The 27,321-nt window shown below is 37.8% G+C and overlaps 1 protein-coding gene across 9 annotated transcripts; it reads right to left on the reverse strand.

The window, feature by feature from the left end:
* Positions 1-5,273: 5,273 nt before the first annotated feature.
* On the reverse strand, positions 5,274-23,761 carry LOC131772584 (histamine H2 receptor-like). Of its 9 annotated transcripts, none has more exons than XM_059088522.2 (3): positions 23,497-23,761; positions 20,509-20,669; positions 5,274-7,876 (listed from the first exon to the last, which is right to left on the reverse strand). In XM_059088522.2, exons 2-3 carry the CDS (start codon positions 20,532-20,534, stop codon positions 6,823-6,825), a joined length of 1,080 nt encoding a protein of 359 aa, XP_058944505.1. In that variant the 5' UTR covers positions 20,535-20,669; positions 23,497-23,761; the 3' UTR covers positions 5,274-6,822. The 9 variants fall into 9 exon arrangements, with proteins under 9 accessions (XP_058944505.1, XP_066016995.1, XP_058944508.1 ...); XM_066160898.1 differs by lacking the exons at positions 20,509-20,669; positions 23,497-23,761 and adding exons at positions 11,201-11,250; positions 17,651-17,702; XM_059088525.2 differs by lacking the exons at positions 20,509-20,669; positions 23,497-23,761 and adding exons at positions 11,201-11,250; positions 11,517-11,591.
* Positions 23,762-27,321: the final 3,560 nt, after the last annotated feature.

The raw sequence follows: 27,321 nt of genomic DNA on the forward strand, positions 1-27,321 counted from the left end.
TCAAGGCAGATTGTAGAAAAGAGGATTGTATTCAGCCAAGACACATTAAGGAGTCATTAAGAAAAGTTGATCCAGGATCAACAGCTTACCTAAGATACACAAGCTCAACATACCATTAAGACCTATTGTATCATGTATTAACACCTTTGCTTACAATTTGTTGCCTCACCTAAGTTGATATCCCATTCCCCTTAGCAGGCAAGTCAGACTGCTTAGTTATTTACTCTAGACACCTCACGTGTAGAGTTAATAACACTATGTTAATGCAAGGTTAAGTTTTATTTATTGTGACCCTCACTGGTACACGCATAGGGTCAAAGAGGCTATCTATGACTTCATCCCAACAACATCAATAGGGATAGCGGAATTGAAATTCTTGAATGCTTGAATACCCACAATCAAACAACAGAACAGCCAATTGATGTAAACCTATGATGGAACACCATCTAACAATGGGAATAAAACAATGAGGATCGAAATGCACCAGCAGCAGCAAAACCAACGTGCTACAAACAGTAACATATAAACAATTGACCTCGTTGCCTGATGAAGACTAGCAGCATTGCAATTAACATCCAAATTGACTACATCATGAGACAAACAAATATTGTTCATCTCCCCAAAAATTCGGGTGTTAAAAAAGGGCCAGTGGAAGTTTAAGTGAACAACTGTTACTAGTTTTATTAGGTTACAGTTATATTATAAATATACCACTGCAGTGGCGCAAATGATGGGTGGATGGAAGCGTTTTACCTATCTGTAGTAATTGAGAGTTTTCAATATTGAAATTGATCATCTGAGTTTGCAATATATTGTAATCAATAATCTTTGAAAATAACAGATTGATTTCCATCGCTTTTTGATATTACACGAAATATGACTTGTACGATTCAATCGACTAACATGTATAATAAAAGAAAATCGATTACTGGAATAAGATAGCATCGATTTGTTAAGTCCTGCGTACTACAGTGGACAGCCATCCCTCGGGTGGACTACTGATAGAGAAACTGTCGATAAATGAACCCCCCCCCCCCACTGAAACAATCAGCAAGCCAGGTAGGCCTTGTTTCTGATGTAAGCGGAGTTGCATTGACCTCAGTTAGAGGAGAAATGATCTACGGGCGACACGGTCACAAAGCAAAAACACCAGAGACAAAAACCAGGAACCATACAGTCCCAAACCTAGACCTGTCACTTTTCCGAACTTTCCCTTCGACAAGGTACATTTTGCTTTCCCATTGCCATGTTTCTGGTGTATTTTCTGTCTTTTTCATCGACCTAAACTTCACAGTATGCTATGGTGTTCCAAATGAAATGATAATGGGGGTCTGCTTTATGTTGCGTTACTGAAGATTTCGAGTGTGCACAATTACTCATCAGCAGTGTTGGGTAGTCGTTTTTTCGATTTAACCACGTGGTCTGTAGGGGTAAGAACAGTGTTGTTGTTCTATAACTTCTTGCAAAAAGAGACAAGGGAGGACTTGGCTATTGATTTCTTGTTTCCTCGCAACTGAGCGTCAAAATGAATCTTATAGCCCATGTGTGTTTTGAACACTCGTAGGGTCCAGGTCATTTTCCACGACGAGAATAGGTGGTCAGCGGCGCGCTATGATAACTACGTCTGCAGACGGTGGGTCATATCTCGTGTGCTTTGTGGCACTATCTGTGCATATCCGATAGATCTAAATGAGTATATCGTGCGTCCTGGGCCGATGTACTTTCTCCCTTGGTCAAGCCTGCTTCCCCACTAGCTCCACATTTTACCATCGCACCACACGTGTCATACAGTGCGATTCGCATCAAAAATAGTTACAACCACCTAGGCTCTGCTGGTTCACTGTGCTTGTTCAGGCCTGGCTGCAACTTCATGCTATCGACATCAGCTAAAGCAAAATCTCGTGGTTTGGCTTTCCCTACCTTTAGACAAAGTAAAAACTATTTAATTTTACGTCTGCCTTCACCGTACAATACCTTGAAATGTTTTAATAGACTTGCACACCGAATTGATGGCTTTGTTTGGTGGATATGGGGCGTGCCGGCAGTTTAAGAATTTCTGTTACTAAATTATTTAGTTAGAGCACAGTGCGGCGGGGGAAACCTCGCCGTATTTATTCGGCGGAGCCACTGTGTAAAGCCATCATGGCTCGCTGGTTTTTGCTCACGAATTCTTAGGTTAATGGGGGTTTTCAAAACAACAAAAGAATATAATTCAAAAATAACTAATATTGTGTGGTGTGAGGGTCTACGTGAACGACAGAGCCCGTAAATAGGCTAAGAGCTCATAACATGGCTCCGTTTCAGCCAATTAGAAATGTAGAAATTCAATACGATTTATTAACTGAGTTGAAAAGGTGATGTTTCGAACGCCTATGCCTTCGAGTGCAGGAGTGAATACGAGGAGGGCTGGACTATCGAGAAAACTGTGTTTCCAGAGCTTTATCCAAAACCCTCACTCTTGTTCTGAACACTTAAAGCGTTCTTCAAGCCTCATTCTTGATGTTAATGAGGCCTTCTTTTGCGGAATGAATTCTCGTAGTTCGATGTAAGAGCTGGGTTTTCACGGGTTTATATTCCGCAAGATGCGATGTTCAAGTGATACTTACCTTCTAAAATCTCCAGTTGTGTCTCCTTTGATTAAAATTCTGAAGCCTCTCTTGAATGGCTTTTCCATGAAAATGTCAAATTATTCAAGGGGATTTTGAAATTTCAGTGTGGAAAAAGTCATATTGACCAGCTGGACCTGAACCATCCATTATTATGGGTTCTGCTCAACATCTCACATGAGAGGGGGGAATCATCTTGACTTTCATCTGAACAGGTGTCTCTGACGAGACTCAAGACTACAAGTTTGGCTCTTTGGCATCGGTGCAAAACCTTCAACACTCCCAATTCTGAGTTGTCTCGCAAAACATCCTCTCGGATTTGCACTGGCTAACTCACAAAAACTGATGAGTTTTGTATTTTTCAACGAAATCCATTCCATATCCCTGAGGCTGTGATCCAGGATTTCAAAAATGGGAGGTTGCGAAGAAATGGGCCGCCAAAGGCAGACTCATGGCTGGGGGGGGGACATGTTCGCCCCCGGGAAATTTTGAAATTCAAGTCTCGGGAATGGCGATTTCCACGCGTTTTGAGGGATGATGGGGGACGGTTTAATTACCTTAACCAAAAATCCTCTTTTTAAAGCTAATTTTTTTTTTGTTTAAACGAGGACTACGTTTACATTCTTCACAATAATGGAGATCAACTGACTCTTAGAAACATGGAACTTAAATCACTGTAAGTTATTTTGTCTTCTGCTATTTAATGTGTTCTTAAAAGTCAACGCTTATTAAGATTCCTCTCAAAACATTTGGATCAACGAGTAACTTTCTACGAGGGGTTGTTGTTCGGGCCAAAAATTGTTGTTTCTGAACATCGTAATCGACAGGCGTGTTTGTCAAAATGAACATACTATCACTGTAGGTAGCCCTTGAACCAGTTTTTTTAAAAGTGCTGTTTGAGTGCTCGTGTTATCAGCTGATATTGACTGGAATTGTACATGCAATTTCGCAAACAACAGGTGGATGTTCGGAAAGATGTCGGGATTTCACAAGCCTGTCAGATAGACAAGGAAAATATAACCAAAAAAAGCTGTCATTTGTTAACCTAAGGAAAATTTTAATATAAAACAAATTGACGTTACTTCGAATCTGTAAGGCAGTTTGAAAGCGCGTCTTTTTTGTTCGTCTCGGATTGTGGCCTTTTTCTCATCAACGATCATCATTCAACGTCGAGAGGTCTTGTGGGCTTCGGAGATCTGACATATTCAATCTCGAGAAACTTTCAGCTATGTTTCTACGTTTGTGTCCGCTACAATGGCGCTCAGCACAAGACCAAGCAATTGCACTGCAGTCTTCTGATGTGGACCCAGAATCTGAAAAAAAAGAAACCCTGTGATGAAATTAAGCCTGTTTGGAACAATCATTTATGATATCTGAAATATTTAACGTTCCATGTTAACAGCCGAGCGGTTGATAATTTATATAGATTACCTTGAAGACATTTTCTTGTGTGATATGGTCAAGGAATGGAAATGATAACAGATTGCGGCGGTAGTATTCCTCAGATGTGTCATGGGTGCATTTGCCAATACTTGGTCTTTGCGCCGCGTTCTTGGAGCGCTTGGTTCAGTGCCCAGATCTGAAAACTGATATCACCGCATCATGCGTTACCATCTTTGGAAGACAAAATCATTCTTGTCTCGCAATTCTTTCAACTCCTTCTCCGTCTCCATACTGGAGGCGGTAACAATCTCATTACTGAGACTTTTTTTATAGCTTTACGCTATCAGCTTTATGACCGCCAGAATTTTCATCCGTGACCCAGTCCAAGGACATGGTGTTGCTGGTTAACCTAAAATGACATCAAAGGTTTAACAACTGAACGTAATGGGACAAAAGTTTCATTACGCCTCCATGACGCTACACCCCAAACAAACGGTACGGCAAAGGTCGAGAATCTTGGTTCTTTGAGACTCTAGCGGATCCAGGAGCTTATCACTTTTTCCAAGCACCTCTTGCCGCTCAGGGGAATGATTAAAATGTTTGCGCAATCTGTAATTGTGCCAGCCATGTTGCGAACTAATGGCAAGCTGCATGCCTTTACGATAACGAGATTAAGGACAAGCGAATTGCAGTATGCGTACAAGGCTTTGGGGTTTTTCTGGGAAATTAAGCCTTGTACGCCTATAGCTTCAGCTACCGCCAGCTGAAGAATGACGTTATATCACCACGTTCATTGCGCCTCGTGCTTGTTACAGATTTAAGAGACCTCCTTTCGGTCTCAGCGACGCGAGCGAACCCTTTCAGTGGATGATGGACCCTGGCAGGATTGTGGAGCAAGCCTCTCAGAGTAAACAGGTTATCACCACAAGGTCAAGAAGAGTACTTAAATCAAAGAGGGATTGTGACAATTTTGTTTACTATTGAAGTAACCATAGTTTGATTTCGTAGCTTGTGATTGCATTAACTATATTCCTTATGATTCTTTAAACATTTCCCAAGATGTGATATCACTGTGGGACTACTGGATGATGTAAAAAGTACTTTAATGAAGTAACATTATTGTACCAGCTCATTTGATAGTTGGATCGATCAATGAAGACAGAATATAGAAAGCAAATAAAGATTGTGTGTCTCCACTACATGAATACACCACATCCTACATCGCTGATTCTCGAAAATGGAATTGTGATGAAATAACAAAATATTTATAATTAACAGGCAAAATTAAAAGAAGCATAGTTTAATCATTACTGGATCCTAAAGGATAGACCAATAGAGGAACAGTACTGGTCTTAAGCAAGCCCACATAAATCATCACTACTGTTACTATTGTTATCACCATTATCATCATTATTATTGTTATTATGAGATTTTGTTATCATTGAATTATTGGTTGAGTGACAATTATTCATTACATTCTGGAATCATCTTTCTGTTGTGGAACAACTTACTCAAAAATATGTGGGATGCAGTGGGTTTTTTGTTTTGCAGGTGAGACAAATCTGCTCTATCACTTCCCTCTAGCGTCATTGTACAATCTTTAGTTCTTTTCAATGCTATAGAAATATGCCATATTAGTAGCCGTATATAGTCTTCACATTATGGCATGTAAATTGTATTTGTTATATTTAAGCTTAGCTAGTTATAATCGACTCAATAAGCATAGTATTTACATTAACTGGATATATATATATAATTTAGAATAATATATACATAATATATAGAATATGCATAGAGTGATATATAGAATAAAATAAAGAAAATACCCTACACCGATAAATTCCAAATTTTTACCGTTAAATTGGTCATTATTATATCCATTAAATCCTGTAGTATATATGTTGTAAACAATTTAGGCCGTTGGGCACCTCACTCACTTACATTAACTGGTGGAGGTCTGGCTCTACTCAATCGTTGAAGACGCTCTTTCTATTTTTTTAACACGCTTTTTAGCTACACTAAGACAATGCAGAAGCTAGTGATGCTTTGAGCTACATATTTTGATTAACTGCTGAATATGAACGCACTTAGGAAGCTGCTTATCGTTTCCTCCCCTGTATTTTCATTTGTTCTATTAAATTCGATTCATTTGTTCAAAAGTAGACTTCAGGGAGATGATGTAGAAGTGGCGGGATTTACTTCGCAGAAACAACGTGCATTTTAAAATTGGCTTGCCATGGCTGCACATGGGGCCACCTCAGACAGTTTAACTACCTTTCGTCTTCGTTACGTGGTCGCATGATACGCTTGAGATAAATAACGGTGATTGAACTGAGTGGAGTGCAATTTGGACTAAAACAATATACATGATTTAAAAATCGATCGAGCGCGCAGCAAGAGTTCGATTTGAAATCACAAATGTGATTTCAACCAAAATTGCACAACACGAACTTCAGTTACTACTTTATTACATACATTTTGAAATCGGAAAATTTGATTCACAATTATATTCATTCCTTTCTACTGAAATAGTAGGAAAAGTGTTGGAGACAAAAGCTGCAAAATTCGCCACACGATGACTTCTTCGTCTTTTATTTTCCTAACTTTGATTGGTTACTTTTAACAAGCCTTAAAATCTGATTGGTAGTAATGTTTCAGTGGAAAAAGATGCGATTTATAGCAAGAAATAGAGCAATTCGTAAATAAATCGCAATGCTGAGAACCAATCAGATATCAGCCGGATCATCAGTGATTTCAAAATGAATGTTATATGGCATTCCATGAATCAAAATTAATGCTATAGGGAATTTTTTGTCTTACAGAGAGCAGAATTTTAGACTCTCGTGCCCTCCATTTTGGTGCTTCTTTGAATACAAACATTCCCATTCTCAGAGACTGAAGACGAACTGTGAGAAAGAGACTCCGCTTTCGTCATGTGGAACGAAGTATGGGTTGACTGAACACAGTTGAGACGCTCGGATGATCCACGGCCTGTACAACAAGACGGACGAAGCAATAGTTTCCTGAAGGCGCGGCGATAGGTGCGGTTCAAACAGGTGTAAATGATTGGGTTCAAGAACGAGTTAAGGTATTCCAACCATTTGATTGCCTTGTAAGCTTCGATGTTAACTTTATAATCAGGCTTTAGAGCATACAAAGTAATTATTGCGAAGAAGGGCATCCAGCACACAACAAACGCTCCAATGACAATCGCTATCGTCTTGGTTGCTTTGATATCCCTGGCGTAGTTTCGACCAATGCGGAGCGCTTGATTTCTTGCCACAAAGTATATTTTCATGTACATGACGAACATAAGAAACAGAGGGACAATGAAACTCACCACCACGAGACCAATTTGATATGCAGAACGCATTTTCGCCATTTTGACCGAAGGGACATGCAGACCGCAGAGCAAGATAGAGAATACCCACAACGCAACTATCATGATAATAGCTCTTAGCGAAGTCAGCGATTCGCTATACGAAAATGGCGCAGTTATAGCTAGGTGACGATCAAAGCTTACAGCCACAAGATTCATAATGGACGCTGACCCAACAAGGATGTCAATACTTGCCCAGAAACTATACAACTCTCCTGAGAAAACGCTTCTGGATTTTTCATCCATATCAGTTAATTGCAACACAAGCCAGAAAGGCATCGCCAATAGCGCCACTAGGATATCTGCTGCACTTAAACTGATGATAAAGTAATTGCAAATTGTTCTGAGATCACGATAATAGTAAAAGCAGGCGCACACCATGGTATTTCCCACTAATGTCAACAGCATCAGAAGGGCGACGAAGAATGCTGCAACGATATTTCCCTCGCTTGTGTTAAACACGAATCCTACGTCGGTTGAGTTGTTCATTGTGTCACGCTCTGAGAAGCTGAAAAAAGAAAAGATTGTGATTGATGGAAACGACAGAGACAAAAATGGTAAAGACAGCACAAAGCGGGGCAGTAAAAAGATATATTTGAAATATGGTCTTTTTACAAAGTCTACAAATTTGCATGAGTGTTCCTCTCTGGTTCTTACATTTAAGTCACAAAAAATGTAATAAAAAAGATAGCAATAACACTTTTTTACCGCAACGACGTCAAAACCCCCTGCTAGCATTGTTAATGAGGGAAGCATATTTCATTAACTGTGTTCAACAAACGCGCCTTATGTATTCCGCTAAATTTATTACAAGTAAGACACCAATCTTCGTCTTGTTAGGGTACATTTGATTCATGAAACTCACTAAAGAGAATATAAATTACCTGATTTTAAAAGGATGAGTAGTTTCGTGTGTTTAAAAATTCGTGTGTCTTTTGCCAATACCAAATCTTCAACATTTACTCACCGAAAAGAAAACAAACATGTAAGAATGTAAACTTTACTTGCATGAACAGTCGTTCACGTAACGCGACCGCTCAACCTTTTGGCAATGAACTTTTGCTAAAATTCTGCCACACCGCAAATGACAAAATCTGTGAGAAGTCAAAAGACTGAAGTTGTCACGGTTACTATTTTGATCGCGCAGAGAAGATATCCATCGTATTGAAACTCTGTTCGGTCACATAAATAACTCATTTGATGACTAGTTAGAGAAGCGAGGTTTCCCTAAGCTAACTTATCAAAAATCTATGTACCGTAAACGGGTTGTTGCGAATAACTTGAGTGATACTCTATTGGTAAAACTATAACAAGTAAAGTAATTTTATCTCAGCGGCAAAACATTCACTGCATTCGTAACAGACAGATGTTTGCGATTCTAAATAAATACAAGCAAAATACCTTCACTGAACAGAATTTCATGCTCCCGTCGTTACTGCCTCTCTTTGAAAGAGCGACATGGGTTGCCTAACAAGTTGAGAACGTTTAGGCTTTCGAAACAGCGACTTCACTGCGTCAAAAATTCCACACGAATTTATTTCATTTGCGCGCGGGCGGTGTGGGTAATTCATTCGAAGAGTTTTGTTTCGAATTGGCGATCAGCGCATACATTAATCTGGACTTAAAATGAAAGACAGCAGATTATTAAAGGCTTATCAAAACAGCGCGTGTTGTCAGCGAACATAGTGGTTTTCGTTCCTGAGAAGATTTCACGTGTTCGCATTTTATTCAGTAAATGCACAGATATGGGGTAAAAATTGGAGAAACAACGCTGAAACAAGTTTGACAGGGTTTGAAGAAAATGACTCTTAGACATCGTAAATTGGTTCCGGTGTTTTTGTTCGGAATCCCTAAAAAGACTCATAATTATTAGGTTTCCTCGAATTAGTCAGAGCGGCAAAGTTATTCAACTGCAAAGAGCACATTTATGTTAGAAGCATTAGTGGAGTATATATCTTAGTCTCGTGTAGGGTTGCTTTTCCTGTCATGTTCCGACTATTTTTTTTGTCGATTACCATCAAGTCCCTTGTTCAAATAAAACATCGCTAAGAATTCGATCTGTCAATGTTTACAATATTAAATTAGTCGCTTTTATGAATTATGGAAATTCTCTTCAACCGGAGGTTTTTCCAGTAAGTTTAGTCGATCATTTTGCAAATAACCATTTTCTTGCCGACTTGCACAACAGGGGGATTATCCAGGACTCTACCTTTTCGTAACAAAGATTAGCGAAAGCTTTAGAAAATGGATAATAATGTTTGACAATATCACATCTCTACCAGGGTGTAAGCCGCAAAATGCTGCTCTTTTAAGTATTAATTTGATCACAATAGCTTCTTTTTGTAACCATAGTGTTTCGAGATTGCCTTATTAGACCAATTCAGCAGGAGTTTGTAAAATTAGCGAGAAGTGGCTGAATTAGCTACACCCAATAAAAACGTGCAGCCATAATTAAGAATAGAAATTGCTTCAGGATATGGAAATACAATTTGTAATATTCTGAGGAGGTAAAATACCGATTGAATATAAAAACTCTTAGAGGAATCGAAAAATTGTTTTACGAGTATCAGAAAGGGACATCCCATGTTTAAAGATTCTGTGGTACAAATCTGTAAGTAAGATTATGTCAGCAATGGTTAAAACTGAGACTAGATGCAGAAAATAGTTACTTTAAACCCCAAAAGCTATGGAAATTACGATAGTGAATGACTTAAATTTGGTGAATAAAGAATCAAAAAAGGAAGAGGAAATTAATTAGAAAAAAGAAGTCAAAACAAAAGTGTAAACATGCTTTGAATTCTATTTTCCTTTAATATATTCGACTACGAAATTGAAAGTTGCCCTTCTTTCCTCCGTCACTTAAGTTATGCAGCCACCTGCCAATTGTTTTCTTAGAGTAGGCAAATTTACATTAGCATTTATGGACAGGCTCCTTTCGAAATTGTTTTTTTCTCACCTTTTGTTTTGCGTTCGATCTCAGTGCTCTAAACACCGATTTAGAGTCAAAACAGAACTTTGGTCTCTTGTCACCACGTATGGATTTGAATGGTTTTTCTTTCCTTGGATGAAATCAGTCACCGACATAAAGTCACCTTGGTAAAGTTTTTTTCATGAGAAAGCGTCTTTGACGCACACATTATACCTCATTATTTTCTTTTGGTACATGGTAGAACAGTAGAAATGTTTTAATGCAATTCACACTTTCTAGTAACTGAATTGATCGTTTTTAGCAAAATGAATTTGATTTTCTTCAGTTCCGTGGCTTATTAACGATTCAATCGATTATCCTATGGGAAGGGTAACAATTACAGTATGGAGAAGATTATTTCAAAAGTAGAAAACAGTTAATTGACCTATTGGTTTAGTGCCATATTAGGCAAGCATTTTTCATTTTTGATTAACCTATATTCCATTACCCTAAACGGTGCCTTCTCTGAGAAATTAAAACTTTCCAGTGAATGTCAAAATTCCTCTCCTTAGTATATCACTAGATCGATGTGTAACAATAAAGCATGTGAGATTTGTCAAGAGGAAAGAGTATTATGCAGCCTGCCCAAAGTAAATCAGTTGGAGCTGTTGATATAAAAAAGAGATAATTTTGATCTTCACTGAAGTTTTATGACGGGGAAATTTCTCCCACTACAAAATATTAACCCTCATCGAATGTATTCGGGGAATAAATTTGCCCGTTAGCCATGGCAAAATCTTTAAACGCACATCTCCTCATCTGGATTTTCAGAAAGTTCGTTTTGTACTTAGCCGACAAGAGCTTAAACAGAATAATTAATGCCATTGTTAAAATGCAAATATACACCAACTGCTGAATACAAACCAAAAAGGTTGAAGCAAACACGAAGACTGTCAAATCTCTAAGCCCATAAGCTATACGCGAAAAAAAGACGAAGACAAAGTTACAAAAAAATTAGTAGAATTCGAATGCTAAAAAGCAGCTTCATTTTCCCTAGAAGAACGTGCAGAAAAGGTTTTCGTCTTTTCAGAGGAAAAGCTTACGATGATACGTTCGTCTTAGTTACGAACGAATATAATTATCTAAAAAAGGTACCTTATCTGATTTGGAAAGGAAATCTAAAAATATGTTGAGCTTTAAGTTCCTTCTTGTATTTCAAAACCATGTATGATTGCCTCACCTTCAGTTCTAAAAAAGGTTGATTTCATAAATCGGTCACATTTGCCCTTCTCTAAAATTCCTACAATGATTTGAAGTTCTCTGCTATTGTTTTAGCAAAATATAGTACTAGAGATTGATTTAAAGGTACGAGGTAATCACAGGCAGCTGGGAAAATATGTAAATTTGATCGCTAAGAAATTTAACCTAATTTTCGTTATCGGATGCTTATTGGTCGTGACGATGGTTTAACGTGGGGGTGCGAATTAGTTTATTTCTCAAGCCTGTACCAAATGCTCTTTATTTAAATGTTTCTTCAAAGTCTAGTAATTGTCCATGATGAATCCTCTTAGCTATTATGATTTCCGAGTTCATTTATGGTGTACCCGAGAAGTTTCGTAGACTAGATGTGTCGCCGGGTAATTTCCATGTTGTCATTCTTTACACAATAAATACCTCAAAAGTCGTCTTGACAAATGTCCGAGCGTGGCTATCACAAGCCTTGTTTACTTTTTAAAGGTCTCTGTATTTGAGTTATAATATGTACGCGCAATAAGACACAATTTTTTTTGTTTTTGACTGTTCTTGGACTGTATTCAGTCGGGATCTTGTAGCAAAGGCCAGCAATACTCACATGACAAATAATATTTCAGCAGTGATGCTTACATCCAATTATCCCCTCTAAAATCTATCGTTGATTCAGGTAATATTCAGTAACTGTAAACATTTAAGTACCTTGCACTTGATTCAAGTTTTGAAAGAAAGCCTGGAAATTCCTTGCAGCATGTTCATGGAAAGAAACAATGGATTTGTCGTCAGTGAATTCTGAGCATTGCATTATGTAAAATCATAAACGAATATGAAAAAGGGAAGATAACTCGTTGATTCTTTACATATACGTTTTAATTATTTGTGATATCTAATAAGACAAAAGGAAGTTAGAATTTGGCGACAAATTAAAAAATCGAAAAAATCAATTTACCTATGATAACTCTTATTTAATATGCTAAGACGCATGACTGGCAAACCGTTTGCTGAAATAAAGAGTTTTTCTCGAGACGCGAGAGGCGTAAAATCAGGAAAGTCGACTTAGAAATAAGAATAAATAAACAAAGTGCAGAATTGAACGAAGCGCTTAATTTAACCCTTCAATTATTAACATCGATTTGCAAAGAATTCTAATTTATGAGCAAGTGGTGACAAAATAAAACTTTTAAGTAAACTCAGAGGAGGATGACGATTTCACAAGGTGTCGAAATGTTGCATTTGTTCAAATCTAATTGCATCTCTGATAACATTTGTTTGATCAAGCATTTAAAGCCGACAACCGTTTAAAAGTTTTAAGCTTTTAATGGCTACACCGATTGACCAAATAGATTTCTTTCAGTAATCGATTACTAGCTAACAGCTGCTTGTTGTGTACCGGCAAACAAATTTTAAAATGAAGCAGTCAAAACAATAAAAACTCTCATTGCTTTTTGTACTGAAAGAGATAAAATTATTGAAAGGGTTTACTTTTATACAGCAAGTAAAGAAGGTTTTGGCTAATCATCAGTGTAGGGTTTTTCTCAGCTTCGAGAGAGTTTCCAGGAGGAGCGTTATGAGCTTCAAAAACTAAACTTGTTTACCAGTAGACTGCCGAAGACGAACATCAAAATGGACAAAATTAACAATTAAATTAAGGTGCGACAGTGATTGTGCTGTAAATTAACCATAACTGCCCTACAATAATGGAAATCAAAGTTTGTCAACATCTTAGTCAGGAAATAAGGTGAAGAAAATTTTTTTCATCCCCTGCGTCTCGCATATTGTTATGCAAAGCTGATAGCACCTAATAACCCAAACATTTAAAAAAACAGATTTAATCTGAAAAGCCAAGGTAGCGGGAATAAATCATTCGAAATGAAGAGTTAAAATTAAGCTATCACTAACATGTTAGTTTTAATGTAAGGAATTGTTGCTTTCGGTTTAGGCTAAGAGTTAGAGTTAGGGTTACCGATGGACATCTCACTGAGCCAAGGTTTGATCCCTATAGAAGGATAACACATCACATGATGAGTGTTGATACAAAAAAATGGAAAAAAATAAAAAAAAAACGGTCATCGCAGGTAGAAAATTTCTATCGATGGCTTTCCTTTAAATACTTCTATTGCCATATATTCCCATCCTTAATTACGGCCGTACTTATTCATGTCCGTCAAAGTTCATCCTTGTCCTTTTAAAAATCATCTTTGGTTCAGATTGTGATTGAGAGAGACGAGACTCAAAATGTTGTGGGTTACATCAGTGCATCGGGAACAGCGCAATTAGAGGGAAGGCTTCTTCAATTTTGTTGAAGAGTAGGTGTAGTGGTGTAGGTGCAACGTTGAGGGCAATTGTTATCGACCAGAAAAATCTAAAAATTTCTCCTCGTAATATCCATCTGTGAAACCGGAAGGTGTTCTATCAGACACGAGTTCTGTTCGTTACGAATGATATCATCATTTAAGACAAACAATCGAGCTTGAGTCGCCCGGTCGAGTTTTTCGTTTACCGTTTTTCGGTCTCTTCTTTCTTCATTTTCCGTTTTATGTTTCCCGTTCGTCGTTTCTCGTTTCCTGTTTTCAGTATTCCGCTTCCCGTTCCTTGTTCCTCGTCCTTCGCTTTCATACACTCGAACCTGTATTAAGCGGTCACGGTGTATTAAACGGTCGTTTGTCGAAGTCCCGAAAACTCCCCTAATTAATATAATTTTAACCTCTATTAGGCGGTCGTGGTCACTCTTCACCGAGTCCCAACGGCCTGTTTTTATTGCTTTCGCCTGTATTCAACGTACTTAAAGTAAGAAAAAATCGACAGTGATCAGTCAGGTAAATTTGAATCCATCATCTCCCGAGCGAGTTTTGTACATTAAGAAGTCAATTATGAGATAAATTGTGGTGTTTTTATTCCCCATCTTGAAACCTGCACGAAGCAGTCAACCCGTATTTAGCGGTCACTCGGTCTTTCCCCGTGGGTGACCGCTCGTACAGATTGGCTGTATGGTCCTATATTTCGTACAAATGAAGAGTGCTAGATTGCAACCAAAGAGCGAGGAACGAAATCGACAAACACGAAGCAAGGAGGAAAAGAACGATACAAATCAGGCCTCGCGTTATATAATTTTTTTGCTAGAGAAATTGCGAGACCGCGGACGCCCGAAGAGTCTGTAGCACATTGCTGTTCATGAATTAAAATAGGAAAGAGCCTGGAAAAAAGAAGCAAGAAGATATCATATTTTCGCGCAACTTGTCTATGAATTGAATGTTTTAAGTTGAACCCGTTTGTTTCTTCTTCTGCGTAGCAATCAAAGCGGATTGGCTGTCTAATCTTCAAATTAGTTTATAGCTGTTATACCGCTGTGTTTATAAGGAATGTGATAAAGTAAACTTCTTCCTATATTTGACGGATACATCGTTCATTATTAATAACAAACACCAGAACCGATTTTGATCGAGTTCGAACAGTGGCGAGAAGAGAATATCATACAACCTTGAGGATTTTCCCTTAACAATACATCAAATTCTCAAGACGATTTTGCAACTTACGAACTACGGTACACCCAATAGCCTCAAATGACTCCTTCACGATCCATTGGCTCATTGGCTTGTTGTTATTTAGATGAAGGCGGGGGTTCTGAGACCCTTCACAGGCAACATATATATGCGTTATTGACCAAGATTGAACATAAGTGTGCGCATACTTCAACTATACGTGGAATGTATGGCAACTCTGGTGTTGAGAATGATTGCTATAAACTTTGTTATCCAGGTTTTCGACCCTATTTATATTTGACAGAGTTTCGCCGACATGGCTTTTTAAAAGGTCGTTTTAAACCTAAGGGAAAGCAGCTGAACTACTCATATGGCAGATATGCTTCCACACTTGTTTGGCTGACACAATCCTACTTATTTCGAGAGCAATTGTCAAGAAAGTCAATTGAACAGTCTCGCAATGTCGCATTTCAGGATAACTTCTGGCAGTTATAACTTTGTGTCTTACCGTTCTCAAGACGAAATTTTTTATACACAATACCAAGTGCTGCATTTCACATCCGAAAATTATATGATTTATTTTTTTGTTGTTGATGCATCCACGATACTTTTTGCATGTTTAGACACTATGCAAGGGATACCCACTCAACATTGAAAAAGTCACTATCATTTTGACTCTTAAAGAAACCTTGTTATCTAAGCTGTGCGGCATGTGACCTCTCCGCATGCGACTAAACAGTTGTTAATTATATCTCACTCTGCCGACAACTTAAAGAAAAGAGTGAAGGGAGGATAAATGATAGATGACAGATGACAGTCATAGAGAACTGTCCAAAGCTGGAAGAAATCTTTTGAGCAAATAGCACATGATATAGCTTGCTCTTCAGTACATTCACAGTGCAGACAAGGCCCTGGGTAATTACATTCAAAGCTAATTTTATGTTGACATGTTTGAACATTATAAGTGCATAAGAATAAGTGTGTTACAGCGCAGTCTGCCGATCAGTATCTTAAATAATGACAGTAAAAGATTGTAACAATGACCTAGAAAAACCAGCATAAAAATCAATCTAAAAGAAAAGAATGCAAGTACTGATCCAAGAATCGTGAAAATGACGAAAAGCTGTGGCTATATTAGTTAACAATGGGTATCCCTACATGTTTTTAACCTAACTTTCGTGTAGCATTTCATTTTGCCAAGTTTACTCACTATTGTAGAATCGACAACATTTCAGAAAACTTTCCCTTGAATCATATCCCACTCACAATAATTTTAATTAAGAAAACAGTCAGTTTAAGCCGGGCAAGGTATGATAAATGTTCTTTAGCATGAGCTGTGGATTTTAGGGCGCTGTTATTGACTATTTTCTAAAGCGCTTACAAGAAATTTTTCTGTCATTTGTCATCGAGAAATTATACGAAAAGGGTAGAAAAGTAAATAAATAGCCTACCATTACAATAGTTTTCGTCCACTGTAAGAATTTAGCCTGAGAAACAATCGCGTGTGCCAGTTACCTTTTTGAATTCGCGGAGTATAAACAACTACGCTATTTCGAGGGTGGTATGAAGCAAAAATATAATTGGACAATAAATTCCTTTCTTGAAACAAAAAAATATGCACGGGCTGATGCTGAGCAAAATAAAACATAAATGAGTTTTCTTTTGGCAATCCAAAATTTGAGATAAACAAGTTAGTTGCTGTCACGGAAACTAAAGCGTGGAGGCACCAAGTAACAAACTTACAATTTAACCTACTCTCCAATGACATGTCCTGAATAGAATAAAGTCATCGGCCGAACCATTCTCTACGTCATGATCAATTTGGAAGGCTTCATTTGAAGTTAGCAAATTGAGTAAGAAGATTCGGGTTCCACTTCTAGCTCGTCCTATGCCTTCTACATGGTGATAAATTCATCCCGCCGAAGTCGTGAATCCATAGCAGCCATAGCTTTCAACATTCCGAGAGTTGTCGATGTTGACGAAAACTGACATAAAAGCATCTTTAAAATGTATTCGCCAGGCCTGGCAAAATATTTTTCAAATTAAACCGAGGAAACAATTTCCTACTGCAATTTACCTTGTGACTTCGAACTCTTTTCAGTCGTCGCCATTCTTAGGAGATTCGAGTGTATTTTGGCAAATTTGTTTTCCATCTGGAGCTTCCAAATGTTTGTCTTCATCGGAAAAGAATGTGAAAACGCCTTATTTTATTTCTTCGGCTCGCATACGTGCGAATAGGCTGCAAATAGTCTTGAAAGCGGACCAACAACATCACAACTAACCTATTTTGGGTTTGATTGGTAACCATTTTTCTTAAAGCCAAATGTACTCCTAAGCTACAAATAATTCGGCTTTTTGTTTGATGGAAGAAGTGGCCGACGGCGTTTCACACTGTCATCTGTAATCCGTTAATGTTCAATTTTTGCTAAAGTGCTACGAAGCTTGTCAAGTTCAAAACAATGGACTACGGATAACTGTCAAGTGGAAGACATCCAAGGGTTAAAGTAAAAGTAATGTGCCATCTATGTTACTTTTGTTAGAGGTGAGAGTTATGCTTAAAACACCAGATGAAGTTTGTGTTGGTTGGGCATGCCTTTCCGCCGAATAAAGGGTAGCGTGACTCGTACTGATGAAGCTTTCTTACCTGATAGAAAACCCAAGATGTCGTTCATGATAACAACGTTTCACGCTTTTAACATTGTAGAAACGTTCTCGTGCCCATTCCATTATTCAGAGTAAACAACGAAATTAGTGCTTAGGTGTGCTCTGAAAACAGATAGTAATGAAGATAAATACTCCAAAGAGCGGGGAGCTGCAATCAGGAAGTGACGTATTATTTACATAAACGAGTTACAATTTCATTGGAATGCTTTTCTCTGGTTGAGTAAACAGGTAATCATTATATTCTCAGATGTCTTTCTCCATATTCTTCAGGTAGAAAGTGTGTAATCTGGCGACTCTTCGGTAAACTGTCTTTGACATTGGAAATGTTTTCCTAGTGAATTGATAACAATCAGTTTCAACTTTCAGTTTCGCATTCAATTGCACAATTATTTTGTTCAGCGCGGACTTTCCCAGACATCAGCACGCGCCAAACTTCATAAACACAAATGTTGGTTGCAGAGAACCATGGTACAATCGAAGTATTTTGACGAAAAACAAGAACAGCGACGGTGTTGCACGCTCAAAAAGGTCACAGGTATCGACCTACGCATTTTCTATAGATTACTCTCGCTAATGGAATTTTATTACCTTCTTCAAAGTAAATTTTGCTCAATATGCAGATAAAGTAATTGTGCATTGAACTCTAAGGCCAGTTTTGGCAAAAGCAGCGCAATCTAACAGCCACCTCTCTACATTGGCAACTCTTCTATTTCCCGGCTGAAAGTTTACACCTTTACTCTTATTTCAACCTTTTTAAATCGCAACCTCCCCCACAATCGCGACCGTACCCTACAAAGCTTTGATCTGTATACGTAAAGCCAGCTGAGACACTTTAACCACCTTAGACTGATATAGTGTTGACTTCCTAAGGCGACATCTAAACAGTAAACACTCTACTATTGTTGACAAAAACCACACGTTATCTTTCTCGAAACTGTATGTAATTTCTCTAAAGTTTATCTTGTGCCACCAGTCTGTATAGGAAATTTAGGCACAGCGATCAATACTTCGTCTACGATCCAAATTACTCTCAATAAGAAAAAGTTGTGTTGATCAGTATTTACATAATCAGAATAAAACCTTATGAATAACCATCAGAAATCTCTAAAATTAGGAAACATCTATCGGCGGTACTTTTTCCTGATGGATCTTCCTCACCAAGGATACCTGACGAAATTCAGCAACCGAAAAAGACGCCCCACAGAATTTAAACTGATTTCACGTGCTATTGTAGGTGAGTCAGAGACTCTTTGCTGCGACTGCCTACAAGAGTCTGGGTTCTAGTTGTTTGAGTATCCTAACGTTTGCAGCGAAAACAATCCGGTCACACTGAGCACGGCCTCAATAGCCAAGTGAAACGAAGCCCAGTAGAACGGCGCCGTCTTTACGATCCCTTGTCAAAAAGGGGAATTTAAATCGATGGATATAACAATAAATGGATATAGCAATAAATGAGAGAGTGAAAAAACATATAAAAGGCACACATTTACTGCTTTCTAAAACTCACAACGGAGCGTTTTAAGGACGCACCGTTATGAAGGAGGAAACGTTCTTACCATAACCTAAATAGAACAAAGTCGTCTATAAATGGCTTGTAAGAGAAAGTTCATTAGCTGGCCATATATATAATAATGAAACTGCACCGATAATAGCCAAACGACATGCCACGGTATCATTCGATATAATTCGTTGTCGAAGATTCAGACTGGCAATATGATAATCGATCTAGGACGATCTAGAATGAATAGTGACCTTTTATATTGTGAGACAAACGATAATACGTTCATTTATTTTTAACTACGACCTGAACAACTAACGTTCCTTTTGAAAGTATATCCAAATTAATTACCAGTGCATTGATTCTTAAATCTTCATAGACCTTTCTTCTCAAACATAGTCAACTCCGACATGTTTCACATTTTTACAATCCTGAGGAACCCATCGTTCTGTTCATCTGTGCTTAACATATACACGGTGAGAGGAATATCAAAACACCTAAATTGGAGTAGCCTCTAGCACTCGGGGATCATTGAGTTTGTTTTCTATTTAAATGCTCAGCCCTGGGATCTAGATCCTTACCCTTTCGACTCATGGGTTCAACGTGCCAATTTTTGAGCAGCTACTTACTATTTTTATATAGACGGCACATTATTTATACTTTGCCACGTGTTGCGACATTGAAGGAAAGACAGCAGAATTGTTTGGTGACAAGCCACGGCGTCTATCGCACTGTCACATCCACCATTAAAATACATTCCCTTTCTATCCGATTTAAAAATAGTTTGAAAAAAATCATAAATTCCATCACACTTTACTCAAGAAAAAGCCTGATTTGCCGCGGTTCATTTTCGACCATTATCATTGTTAACGCGATTTATCAAACTAGTTTGGTATACGACCCCGTCAGTTGATCGCCATACAGTATGGTGATCAACTGACGAAGTCGTAGTCGAGACTAGTTTTGTAAGCAGTATTAGGGTCGAAAGTAAACGCAAATCAGGCAGGGTTTTTTTCCGATTTAAAATTTACGACAAAAGCGCTTAAGAGCAATTTTTCTGTCATTTGTCATCGAAATATTATAGGAAAAGGGTAGACAAATAGATAAAGTACACACCTTTACACCAGTTTTCGTTCACTGCAAAAATTTAGCCCGAGAAATAATCGCGTGCGCCAGTTACCTTTTTAAATTCGCGGAGTATAAACAACTATGCTGTTTCGATAGTGGTATGCAGCAAAAATATAATTGGATTGTTCTTGTAAGTTTTGGACTGTTAGTGTTGAAAGTAAACGCCAATTAGGGTTTTTTCGATTTCAAGTTTACGACACGTATTAACCTACCTTGAAATTGGAGGCGAACTTTTCATTGCAAAGCAGATGAAGCTCGTTAGATAAAATCATGAAGCAAAGTGGTTCTTTAGCTTTCTTGGTAACAATTATTTACAGGGGTCATCAGGTTAAGTCACTTAAGTGTTTCGGTTTGTTTATCCAGATGTCCTTACCTACAAAAAAAAAAAAGGATTGATTCATTTTTATCGTGTTCATATCAGCTATTCAAAAGGAAAATTTAGTCTTCCTCTCCAACTTAATACCCAAAAAAAAAGCTACAAAGCGATCGAAACAGTATTTTGATCGAAAATATTCGCAGGGTGTCTCCTTCTACAATACTGATTGATGTTTGTAAAAAAAAAACTGGTCTCACTAACTATGGGCCGCTTGTACTGATGTTGACCTTAAGATATTTATTTTGGTGTATTCACAATATTGAATGTGAAAAAGAAAACAGTTGATGACCACCTTTATCCCTCCTATCAGTCGCTGAATGTTAATTAGATATACGTTGAAACATGTCTAGCCACTCAAAAATTATAAACACTTCCAGGGTTCTTTAACCGACCGTCATGAGATGTCTTTAGTTCATAGTAAATCCCATCAAATACTGAATTCAGATTGGCGCTAAAACCATTAAATTCCAATGATGAATTTAGAAACAGATGGAATAAACTTAATTAGATACATTATCTACTCAAAACTTCATAACGTTATCATTACTTTAAAGCTCCGGAAATGATCTCGGACCGTAAATGAACCCGGACCGTAAATGAACCAAATTGCCTATGTTCCTGCTTTTTAATTTTTTTTTTCCTTTGGTGTGTTTTTTCCCCGTAGTCTAAGGCTGCATTCTTAAGGGATCCATTCTCTTCTCTCCTAGACTGGAGCTAGACAAAGCAAATTTCCTCCGGCTTCTAATTCCTAGAGACTAGTCTCGGTAACCGTCCCTCGTGAAGATTCAAAACTTAATCAGTTTCGGTTACACGATTTTCTTATTCAAACAAGGTGCAGAGACCTCTTGGTTGAGTTAGTCGTTACCACTGAGATTCTTATGATTTTGCTACTCACTAGAACCCTATGGATGAAATATGAATATTGACTTTCGTAAAAAAGCGCGAATGTAATCAGCCTTTATAGGAACTTTAAATTGACTTTAATTGAAAGATTTAGGTTAGAATTTAAAACAGCCCGTAATTTTTGCTATGATCCTATTGGATTTAACATTCCAACATAAGGTCCAAAGCTAATTTATCGACAGATAGTAACTAATTAAATCAGATAATCAAGCTGTTTGTGATCTTTGATATCAAGGTGGTTTTTTTATGTTAAAATACACTGACGGTAGAAGGTTGTACCGCACTCGCCGTTTTTCCTTCATGTTAGTTGTATTGTGAATTAAAATATTGCATTTGGTACCAAAAAAACAACAAGTTCAATGATTTGAGCACCATTTCTTAAACTAGAAAACAAAACAAAAAAGTACAAAAGAGTTATTCCATTGACTTGTTTGCCCTCATTTCCCTGACAGCTATCGTCGTTATGTTTAACAGAAAAGAACATGATGGGGAGTTACTCGAAAACTTTCTCAATAAAAATATTGATTTCTCGCGCAATCTTTACGCCCATTCAAAACACAACGTTAAGGTGATTTACACCCTTTTAAACTTTAATTGTTTATTTTGATTTTCCCATAATTTGGAGCAGTGCGATGAACACCTCCTTGTTCTGTCGCACTCTGTGATAATCGACTCACTTTGGTATAAACTAAGTATAGATGATCGGAAGGTCAGTAAACCCGATGATAGCTCTTAATATTGTCAATAATATTGATAATGATGGTAACGATAATAATACTGCTAATAATTTATTATCATTATTGTTATTATTATGGACGGAAAGGACAGCTATCAATTGTTCCACTTGTCCTCCAACCATCTATACAAAGTTTATTACAAAGAGCGACGACGAGAGAATATACTCTCCTGGCGACGATTATTACTAAGTGCGACAGATCACTTCTTCCCTCGACTCAGGGAATAAGTGCCCTCGCCCCCTTTTCTAACGAGCGCCTCGGGCGCTTTTGTCGAGAACTTAAAGGACGGTAAGAAAACGATCAGGGTACTTGTGGAGTTGAAGATTCTACACATGTCATGGATGTTTCAAACTTAGACGCTTACGAAACAACGTCGTTTGACTTTCCCCTACAGCCCTAAGGAGCACAATTGACACCATACTTACAGGTAATGATTTTCACTTCCGCATCTTTGATTGACGGATTTAAAGAAACGAAAAAATATACATTTTTACATACACACAGTAATGCTTACGCGTAATTTGTTATAGCTTGAAGGGATAATATGTACCCAGTCACCAGACATACTTAATTTTGTAGGATTTCTTAAGGCAATAAATGTGTGATGCTGGTGTTTTTATCACTTGACCACAAATTACAATAGCTTGCTTGGGAAGAAGTACGTTGCCTTACGATGTAATATCAATATGTTTCATCGAAGAATTCATTCTGCCTATTTTTCCGCTGAAAGGTGGTCAACCACTAATTAATTTTCGTTTATTTAGGGAAGGTCGTGCCCTTAAATCGCTTGTTTCTTTCGTTGGAGGTGGGAAAGAAGTGAAGCTCGTCGCCGTGATAAACATTATAATTTTTTGCCAGAAAGCAACCACAAAGTAGTTCTTAATTAGTCAAGGAGAGAGCACTTGATGAGAAATATATGTTCCAATTCTCTGTGCAGACAAAACGGCGGAAGGATTTACATCTTCACTATACATGGTCGCGCAGACATGTGAGTAATTATGGACGCCAGGTCAAAAAGCGTCGAGCGGACTGGATGGAAATCAGCGCTATGCAAAACAGGATAAGACTCATAATTTCTGAACTAAACCTATGGAATATTAATTAGTGGAAATAATACCTTTAGCATTGAAATTTTCCCACCCCGTTTGAAAATTTTCCTTAAAGCTTTCGTCTTTGCGGAATACCTTTTCTAACATGTGTAGCCGTCTTAGTTCCAAGGCTTGGATTGACTGCATATCTTTGGACGGATTTCAGCTTCGACTAGCACTGTTGACAGCTATTGCTCTGTATTTTCTATTATCCAAAGTAATTGAAGCACCTGAGATCTTGATCCAATTTCTCACAGCAACTTATGTCGATCGCAAACCGCGGCAAAACTAGTCAGGTCCATCTCAGAGACCGAGCAAAAGATTATCTGGAAGCTCCTCTTTTTCATCCACCGAGCACGCCCTTCGTAGAAGATTAAATAACTCAAAATCCTGTTTTTCAGAATTCTGTTATTCGTGTTCTTCGGCAGATGTCTCCCTTTCCGTACGTACGTTTTGTTAAAATATTTGATCAAGTAATAAATATGACTGTTGACACATTTGCATCGTTCTCGACGAGACACAGGTAGAAACTTGACAACCTAAAGTGCGTATTGTTCTAACGTCTTTCTAAGAGCCTGATAAGTCTTTGCTTAAAAGTTCTAGCTTTTCCGATAATTGAAAATAAAACAATGCTATTTTAAGTCAGTGTCAAATATTACGCAAGGTTGTCAACTAAACTAAAGACAAAGCCCTAATCCTGCGGAAAATTAATACAATGTAAAGGCAACACGAATGAGTCGGCTGTCACTGTTTATCCAAGCCCCTGCCCCCCCTCTCTTTAAGAAAAAACATATTTGACGCAAATTTCGTATCAGGTCAAAATGGCATGGCGTGGAAAAGTATAACAAGTGACTGTTGTATACGTTTTAACGATGAATTTATGGAATTTCTCTGTTTTTAATTTCCAGTTGAAACCTCTGGGACCAAATGAACGAGTTACCTGTACAACAACTTGTTTAATACGCTGGGGTGAAAGGTAATTAAGGATAGATGTTTTGATTAAAATTAGAAATGTTATGATTGATACGCATCGTCAAATTTTTTTATCAAAGAGCTGGGAAGTGAAGCTTGAAGAGTATTTTCAAGCCACAGTTTTCTTTATTTGTCTAACTACAGTCAAACCTGTATTAAGCGGTCGGCCACATGGAATGATGACTGCTTAATACTGGTTCCAAAGAATAAGGGTGAAATAAAGAACGGTAAAAAACGCCATTTTATACCATAACTCACCTCTAAATGTACTCGCTCAAAATAACTACGAACATCGATTCGGCTGAAAAGTATGGATTGAATTCTACTTGAAAGATTATTCTTGGTTTTATTTGAGTAGTTCGGCTTTAAGTGATCGCTAAATACATGTGGAAGACAAAACAACAGGCCGTTGGGATTCACTCAAAGGTGTCGGCGACCGCTTAATAGAAGTAAAATTATAGTGATATGAGGAAACAAATTTTGGATTTGGCGATGGACTGCTTGATACAGGGTGACAGCAGATTCGACGCCGTTTGATACAGGTTCGACTATGTCCGAGCATTGCCGAACCTACTGAATGCAAACATCACGCCGAATTCACTGAATGGCCCGGCACTGCTGCCGAGTGAATTGCCCAGTGGGCTTTATAATACAGTGTTTCGGTAACGTAATTAAATTATGGACTTCAAAAAGTGCATTGGAGTAGCCCTACTTAATTCCGCTGAAATTACCACCCTGTAGGCTGGGCATCCTGCCCAATTAGCCCTAAGGTTGTAATGAATCCCTAAGAGCAGTTAGGTATTCTACTTCGACTACTGTTACTACTACTACCACCACTACTACTACTACTTCTTCCTTTAGGAAGTCTGTAGAGACCTCCAAGAAGTAAATTTTCATAAGAAACAACCACCAAAGGAGTTTTCTAACTTAGCCAAAAGTTAGGAGAGAGGACGGTGGACATCGAGGGCTGTGTAGCAGTTCCACCAATTGAATAAGTGTTTTGACAACCTGACTTGCTCGAAGGGGCTAAAAATTATGAAAGAAACAAAAGCTGTCCTCCTGGCTGCCCAAGGCTAAGAAGAAAACATCACTAGCTTATGCACACAGGCTCGACGAATAAAGGAGATCAACTCCAACTGTTTAATGTTCGGGAAAGCGATACAATCTTTGAAGCCTTCAGTCCTTACTAAGCTGGGAGATATGCACGAATGGTTAAAAATCAAATAGGCGACAAGTTTGGTGATCATTGTTTATTTTTTGTTCAATTTTTTATTATTGGTATCTCCATTACGTGTATTACCAGGTTTTTATTATATGATAAAAAGAATAAGGTATCAACTATGCGCAATGAGAAGTATATATGTTGGCAAAAGCAAGAATGAAGAAGGACACGGTATAGTTAAAACTAGTTAAGGACCCTAAGCAACGGACAACTCCTCCCTGAAACAGAATTTCCTTACAAATTTCCATAGAAGGAAAAAGTAACCACACCAATAACAACACCAAAACAACCCGGGCATTCCACACATGCTCCTGATAAGGTTTACGGAGGGAGGTGAGGAGGCAAAATTCTGGGCCATTTTTACAGTGCGACGACATAGGGCACTCCACACAGAATTAACCCCCGCGATTCTCATTAGTATTTGTGATCTTTGCTTGCTTCTGAGAAGAATCTCAGGAGACTTAAGTTGTAAGCTTGGACGACAAGAGCAAATAATTATCTGAACGACAGCATGAGATAACCATGAAGAAGATATTGATGATAATAATAATTTCATTTTTGCAAATATTAATAATTGGAAGATGATAATGATAGTAATAATTATCATAATAAAGCCGATTAAACGATCTAATAGTATGTATGATATAAATAATGAATTAATGACAGTCATTAATAATAATAATACTAATAATAATGGGATGAATTTTAATAATGATGGTGATAATGACAAATGATAGAAAAATCATGTGGAAATAACCAAAGCTAATGGACTGTTTCTTTATGTGTGAATTTCGAAAAAAAAAACCTCGGTTTTAAAAAAATAACTGGTAGTTGGAAGATCACGGGGGTTCCTTTCCTAAGGGCGGGCATCACGGTCTTCGGGAAAATTTTCTGGCAATAACAACAACTCTGTTGTTTTTTATAGAATATATGGTCTCTTTACGTTTTCAAATTATCAGCGGAAAGTCACGCTACGTTTTATATTTCATGAGTTAATAGAACATTCATTGTATTATGAAGAAGGAAAATTTTGCACTCCGCATATACCGTAATTGTAAAACCTCGGAAAACAGCGGTGAAAACACTGAAAAAACATTATGGAGTCTTTTGTCTTTCGAAGAATAGAGCCATCAGGATCAGGAAAACTGAACCGTAAACAGTAACGGTGATTATTTTTTTTTCTGATTTTGAGGTTTGCCTGCCTGTTCCTGACACTTTATTTTATCGTCAGTAATATACTGACGTGCCAAAATCAAATCAAAAGTGCTCGAGGCTTTTGAGTATCACCGAAAATTTTCAAATCTGTTGGAACCCATTTTTTAAGAATGATTACCTATTTCTTTTATATTTATGGCAAAATAATCCCGCACTGATGCAAGGCTTGTTAATGCCATAACGCATTTTTTCTAACACTGTTTAATCGTCGGCAATTAAAGAAAACAAAAAAGAGAACGTGTGTCTGTCTTGATTTTTATATCCATTTACTTCCCACTCAATTCGCAAGATGAGGAGAACTTCCGAAAAATTTATTTGTTGAACGGTACAGATCTCTCGGAAGAGGCCCCAACAGAAAACCACCAATTTATTTTGAAACCAAGCGCAAATTAGCAAAAATAATCAACAGTAACCGTGCGGTTTTCAAAACATTCCCTTTTCCCCAATTTTCTGTAGTGTTTGTGACAGCTTTGCAAAGGAGGATTGCTTTCCCATTATTACAAATTAAGTAT

The sequence above is a fragment of the Pocillopora verrucosa genome, chromosome 1 (genome assembly GCF_036669915.1).
Source record: "Pocillopora verrucosa isolate sample1 chromosome 1, ASM3666991v2, whole genome shotgun sequence".
In the NCBI taxonomy this organism is placed as follows: Eukaryota; Metazoa; Cnidaria; class Anthozoa; order Scleractinia; family Pocilloporidae; genus Pocillopora; species Pocillopora verrucosa.

Excerpts from the sequence above, each read along its gene's own strand:
- LOC131772584 (XM_059088522.2), bottom strand. The coding sequence starts at position 20,534 with ATGAAAAGTTCGCCTCCAATTTCAAG. Across the intron at positions 7,877-20,508 it reads AGTTCGCCTCCAATTTCAAG|CTTCTCAGAGCGTGACACAA; the intron begins GTAGGTTAATAC and ends TTCTTTTTTCAG.